Source organism: Antrostomus carolinensis, unplaced genomic scaffold (assembly GCF_000700745.2).
Source record: "Antrostomus carolinensis isolate BGI_N321 unplaced genomic scaffold, ASM70074v2 scaffold4653, whole genome shotgun sequence".
Lineage (NCBI taxonomy): Eukaryota > Metazoa > Chordata > Aves > Caprimulgiformes > Caprimulgidae > Antrostomus > Antrostomus carolinensis.
The window spans coordinates 25,602-31,601 of NW_010304299.1; the positions used below are offsets into that span (position 1 = coordinate 25,602).

The following is a 6,000-nucleotide window of genomic DNA, read 5'->3' on the forward strand; positions in this document are numbered from 1 at the left end:
AACAGGCAATGATTTTTAAGCCTGGCTCACTAATATTTACTAGAGATTATGCCATACCTGTCAATGCCAGCAGCTCTCCAAATCCTGTCTTTTTCTTTTATGTAATGCTCACTGTTATAAGACCTAAAACACCCAAACTGTCTCACCCAGCCTTCAATCCTACCAGTGTATGCTCCACTATTATATTTCAGCATTGAGTTCTAGAACTTTTTGTATACAGAACTTGTGCCATGTGTCACACTCTGCCATAGCATGGTATTCAGGAACATTACTTATGTCTTTCTTTTTAAAGCACAAGTTGACCTGACATCTCATTCCATGAGCAATCCAAAATGCACATAAACTGATGGGTGTCTTGTCAGTATCTTGAAAAAGCTTTGAATCATGTTCTTAAAGTGAAAGAGTTTTCCATGTGGGTACACTACTGCAGAATATATCAGAGAATAAATTCACACTGTAAAATCCCTTTTGTGTTCACCCCATATCCTCACATGCCCACTGTTGCTCTTCATTAAAATCCTTCTGTGGTATTGCCTTACTGCACTTCCAAGGAAGACAACAAGACTCTATCCAGAGTACAAATGTCCATGTGGAGCTAGGGCAGACTAGCAATCACAGAAGATCTGTCTTGGGCTGTTTTGCCACAGAGGCCAACCCTAAATTCTGGTAGCTTGAAGCAACTGGTTTTATTAGTGTTCTATAAGGAAAGATGTTAAATACTCCTTCAATTGTAAATCTATATGCAGGTTCAGTACCTTCGCAATCAAGTAACTTCTGTGTTGTTGCTAAGCTCTGCTCTGCCTCTATGTGTGCAAAAGAAAGGTCATGGGTGTGCTAGATGGGAGGGGAAAGTTTACATCACATTGAAATAAAGTTTTCTCCATGTGCCTCCTGATGGTCTCAGAGGAGAGACCAAAAAAACCCCAACTTGTACAATTTTGCATCAAAAAGTCCTGTTTTTCCAAGTGTTTCAGCTTTGGTTTGAGCCTCTACCAGAAGGAGGCAACAGCCTTTCACGAAGAGCTTCTACAAACCCTGTCAGCGCCTCTGAACTGTAGCTTTTGCGAAGGGCCATGTAAGGAAGGCAGGGCACCAAAACAAGTTGCTCACCATGAATATATCCAGAATGAGAATCAGAAGTCAAAGTTATAAACAAAGCCTTATGATACTGGATGCTTATGCTTAGGGTACCCACAGGTTGGTTCAAAGCAGAGCTTTGAGGGAGCCAGTGAAAACTGATCCAGAGCTAATATTCACATAAAATGTCAAATTGCTCACAGTAATCATTTTTTGTGGAAGTAGAAATAAATACAAGAGTTATATAAATCCACCAAAGTAGAAATTAAAGATTCAGAGCCTGGTTCACGTCTGATTTGGATCTGTGTCTCTTGCAGGATAACTGTGTCTTGGCTCCCAATGTTAACCAGAGAAACAGCGACCAAGATATCTTTGGAGATGCTTGTGACAACTGCCGCAATGTTCTGAATAATGACCAGAGGGACACAGACAGTGATGGGAAAGGAGATGCTTGTGATGATGACATGGATGGAGATGGTTAGTAATTCTTCACTTGCAGCTTATCTAATGTTCTTGATTCTTGCCTAGAATATATTGAGTGTTAGGAGATTTCCTGTCACCAGCTGTGAAGTGTCATGTAACACACTGTCTTTCTTCATAAAACCTGTGTTTGAAATCCTTTTCATTTAGATTAATAGATATCTTTTAGCCTCCATTGGAAGCTCTGAACACTGTAACAGATAAACCAAGCCATGTTTCATGTATAAGTTAAGGCTGTTAGTCATTCAGTAATTCCTTAAAGGTGCAAACATGTCCTAGAGCACCCTGCTGCTGCCTGTCCCATATGCCCAAGAGCTACATAATATATTGTTTTCATTACTGTAGGAGGCTTGAAAGAAGTGAAAAAATCACAACCCTTCAAATGTAATGACAAAGATGAAATGTCCCATCCTTTAAGATGTGATACAGGAACAGGACAGAATGAATTGTGTGTAATTAATTGTCTGTGATGAGGTTGAGTGCTGTTCTTTAGCACAATGTTTCTAAATTCTATTGAATGGATGTACACATAAGATAGATTTGCTGTGTAGGCTTATAATGTCATTGCAAGATTAAGTAGCTGCTGAAAAGGAATAGTGTCTTTACTGTTCTTGATGTTTATGTTGCCCAATAACAAATAGGGGAATTGTTTTTAGCTAACATCCAATCCGCTTTTCGCTAGGTATTAAGAATCTTTTGGATAATTGTCAGAGGATCCCCAACCAAGACCAGGAGGACAAGGATAATGATGGTGTTGGTGATGCCTGTGACAGCTGCCCTACAATCAGCAACCCAAACCAGGTTAGCAGGCAGAATGAAAAAATACCCTCATTTAGGGAGAGGGACTGCTGAGGTCTGGAAAGATGCAAGCCATGGTATTTGTCTTTTTATAGTAGGTATTCAGAAAAGCTTTATGGATCATCAGACTCTCCTGACATGAGAAAGGGGAGCCACCAGGTGTATTCTCATAGTTTGGGATGTTTTTAGCACCTCTGCCCTGACAGTGTCATCTACTGTCATGGTCTGAAATGTGGGCATGGTCCAGTCCCATAGAGTCCAGTGCCAGACTCCACACTGTGGTGTGATTTAGTTACACTGGGTATTTCTTTAATTAGAACAAAATCCTGGTGTCCTTATTTAGCAAAACTTTCACTGCTCCTAGGTGAAAAGTCAGTGAGACTATTGATATATTTTGAATTCTGATTAAGCCCCTTGTGACTAACCAAAAATGTTGTAAACTTAAAAGAAACATGGTAGACTTTTAGAGCTGCTTAAGAAATCAGCCTTGGTTAGAAATGAGGGATACTTATTCCAGTAGTAGAGGAATCTTGCTTGAACTGCTCCAATCAAGTTTAACCCTGTTTATTCATTGTCTGGGTTTTTTTGGCTTTGTTGTGGTTTGTTTATTTTTTCTTTAATAAAACTGACCTTTTGGTTAGATGGATGATGTAAACAAGAAAATATGTTTTGTAAAACAAATGTCTTTCCATATTTTATTTTAATTGTATTTCATTTGGGTGTGTTTTGGTTTAATACTGACATTTTTAATAGATGCTCTCAGCAGCTGATACTGGAACTTTCTGTTTCCTTTTGCAGTCCGATGTTGACAATGACCTGGTTGGCGATTCCTGCGATACCAATCAGGACAGGTATGCTGTGCTGTGGCTTGTAACAGCAGCAGGGAAGTAGAAGAGGCTGGTTTTGAGCTGAAGCATACTACTGAGTCCTGGAGAGCTGTAAGCTCTCTGACTAGCCTAGATTTAGTTCCAATAATTCCTCAAAGAGATGTTATTTCAAAAATAATGTTATGATTTATCAGCCTTGTTGGTTCACTTTACTGTAGAAGCACAGTTATGAAGCCCTTCGCCTTTAGCCCCATGTTCACACAGGCTTCCAGTGAGTTCCTATGGAAGCGACATTCAGAGCAGTTCTCTGGCTGTAAAACTCAGAGCGCTGCTCAGAGCTTCTTAGTGAGGTAACATATTTTTTTCTTTTCTATATGTTTAATTCCCCTTTTCGTTTATTTTTCTTTAGCAGAAATTTCACAGTTGAGAGCTGTATGTTTTTCTGTAAGAACCTAGTTTTTTCAGAAACAGATTTTATTATCGAGTGTAAAACATTTGCAGATGAACCCCTTTGCTTTAGCACAGCAAGAGAGGCAAGGCTCCTTTATGGCTTCTACGTGCCCTGAGCTTTCAGGAGAGCGTGTCCCATGACAATCTGCTAATGCCTGGCTGGAAGCAACTTCTGCATTACCAACTTTGAGGGTGGCAAGTCCTCCCCTGTGCTCCTCACTTAATGCAAGGGGAAAGGGAAGTGATAAATCCTGTGCTGGGACAGCATTTCACTAGCTGTAGACGGCTGCAAGGTCTCACCCCAGGGCTGTTGGTGGGTGCTGCTGTCTGGGAGGATAAGCACAGGGAGCCACCATCCCCACTGCTGCAGCGAGCATTCCCAGTCTTGGGCCAGTAGCTTTTAAGGCCTCCAGCTGGGAGCTGTGTTTAAGTAGATATGGCCTTGGTTTTTTTTCCTGTTTTAAAAAAGGACATTTTCTTTTTTTTTCCCCCAAACCTAACTAATGTGTATGAAGCAATTCCTGGTAGCAATGTTGTAGCTGTGCCTGAGGTTAACCTTTTGATAGATATATATCCATGATCATTATTGCATTTTATCTCACAAATGTGCAAACATTAGTTGCTCTGACCTAAAATTAAAGCACCTTTCTTAAGCAGGGCAAGTTAGCTGGGAATATGCATAGCTACAAGCTGCAGCACAGCATTAATTCGGCTGCAGGTCACTTCTGCTCTGCCAGTGCTAGGTGAAAAGCTACTGAGGGGAAACATGCCTGCTTATCACCAGAAACCATTTTGTTTTTGGTGTGTGTACAAAACACACTTGACTTAAGGCCATTTTTTTGCACAGATGCACTTAACTGTTGGCATGGAGAAACAATGCAGCCACCTCATAACTTTCCAAACCCTTCTCTATAATTTGTGTCCCTGTTATTCGTGACTCTTCACTGTAACCAGCTGATGCAGCCATGGGCTGGAGGAGTGCCTGCGAGCTACAGACTTTCTCCTCTATTTCTTGGTGCACAGCTCCCCTGCAGGACTTTAATGTAACAAAATTTGCTATTCAGGAGGGTGAAAGTGCTGCTTTTAAACAAGTGCTGTTTTTAAACAAGTCTGATTTCAGGTGCTCATGCAGAGTCCCCCATAAATTTTCATTCACACTCAAACCTGCACATTCATGAGCACCAAGACACTTGTGGACAACATGTGTGACAAAGGACACCAGCTTTTGAGTTCTTGCTGTCTCCTGGGTGCCTTTTGATTGATGACACTGCACTTGTTGGATGTGCCTTACACACCCTTTAGTCATTGGAGATCTTGGGCTCTGGTATCTTGCCCCGCTTCATGTAAGGCTCCTTTTTATTTTTCTTATCCGAGTATTTATTGCTCCAGGCTTAGTCTTCATCTTCCTGCCACCTCATCATACAGTCCCTGTTTGTTCCTTGTGTGGTGGATTGGCTTCACCCTTTTAGTTTGCAGCCAAACCCAGCCTGTACTCTCACCCTCCACCCTCCTTGCCCAGGGAGTAGGGGAGAGAACTGGAAGGAAAAGGTCAAGGAGACTCATGAGTTGAGATGAAAACTATTTACTAATTAAAATTAAGTTATACAGATAGCAACAGTGATAACAGAATATACAAATGAGCGATGCACAGTGCAGTTGCTCACCACCCACTGACCAATGCCCAGCCTGTGCCAGCTAACGATCCCGGAGCCGAGACAGTCCCGAAACTGAAATCCCAGAAGAGTGAGCTCAAGTGATCCCCGACAGAATTCCCCCGTCTTCCTGTCAGCCCTGGTTAATATCCTGACATGATGTGATATGATACGGAATATTTCACTGGCAATTCCAAATGCCAGGTTTGGGTTTTGCTGTTCACTGCGCTTCTCCCTCCCAGTCCTAATGAAGCTGGGAACCAGCCAACACAATGACCCTGGGCTCCAGCAGCAACTAATAACATCAGTACTTTTATCATCGTTCTTCTCATAACAAATCTTACACTGAAACTAAAACACAGCTATTCTAACTACTAAAAAACTACTAAAAACTTAACTCTATCCTAGCAAACCCAGGACACCTTGTCTCCTGGCTGTTCAGCCACCTGAGTGACACCAGCTTGTGGTGCCCTACTGGTCTGTTTCCAGCTCTGGCAGGTGCCTCCAGTGTGTTTCCCACTCAGGTACCCATGCAGTCCCCCATGCAGAGGCAGGAGCTGATGCTGGTGTGCCATTTCTTTTTGTCTTGTGCTTGTAGTGACGGCGATGGGCACCAGGACAGCACAGACAATTGCCCTACCATCATTAACAGCTCCCAGCTGGACACGGATAAGGACGGGTTGGGTGATGAGTGTGATGAGGATGATGATAACGAT

The 6,000-nt window shown here is 42.1% G+C and overlaps 1 protein-coding gene across 1 annotated transcript in view; it reads left to right on the plus strand.

Moving 5' to 3' along the window:
• The window catches only part of LOC104522169 (thrombospondin-4), a 35,459-nt gene that overhangs the window by 21,786 nt on the left and 7,673 nt on the right, over positions 1-6,000 (plus strand). Inside the window, 4 exon segments of the mRNA XM_010164390.2 lie at positions 1,395-1,554; positions 2,240-2,358; positions 3,154-3,206; positions 5,883-6,000. Coding sequence (XP_010162692.2) covers positions 1,395-1,554; positions 2,240-2,358; positions 3,154-3,206; positions 5,883-6,000 — 450 coding nt within the window.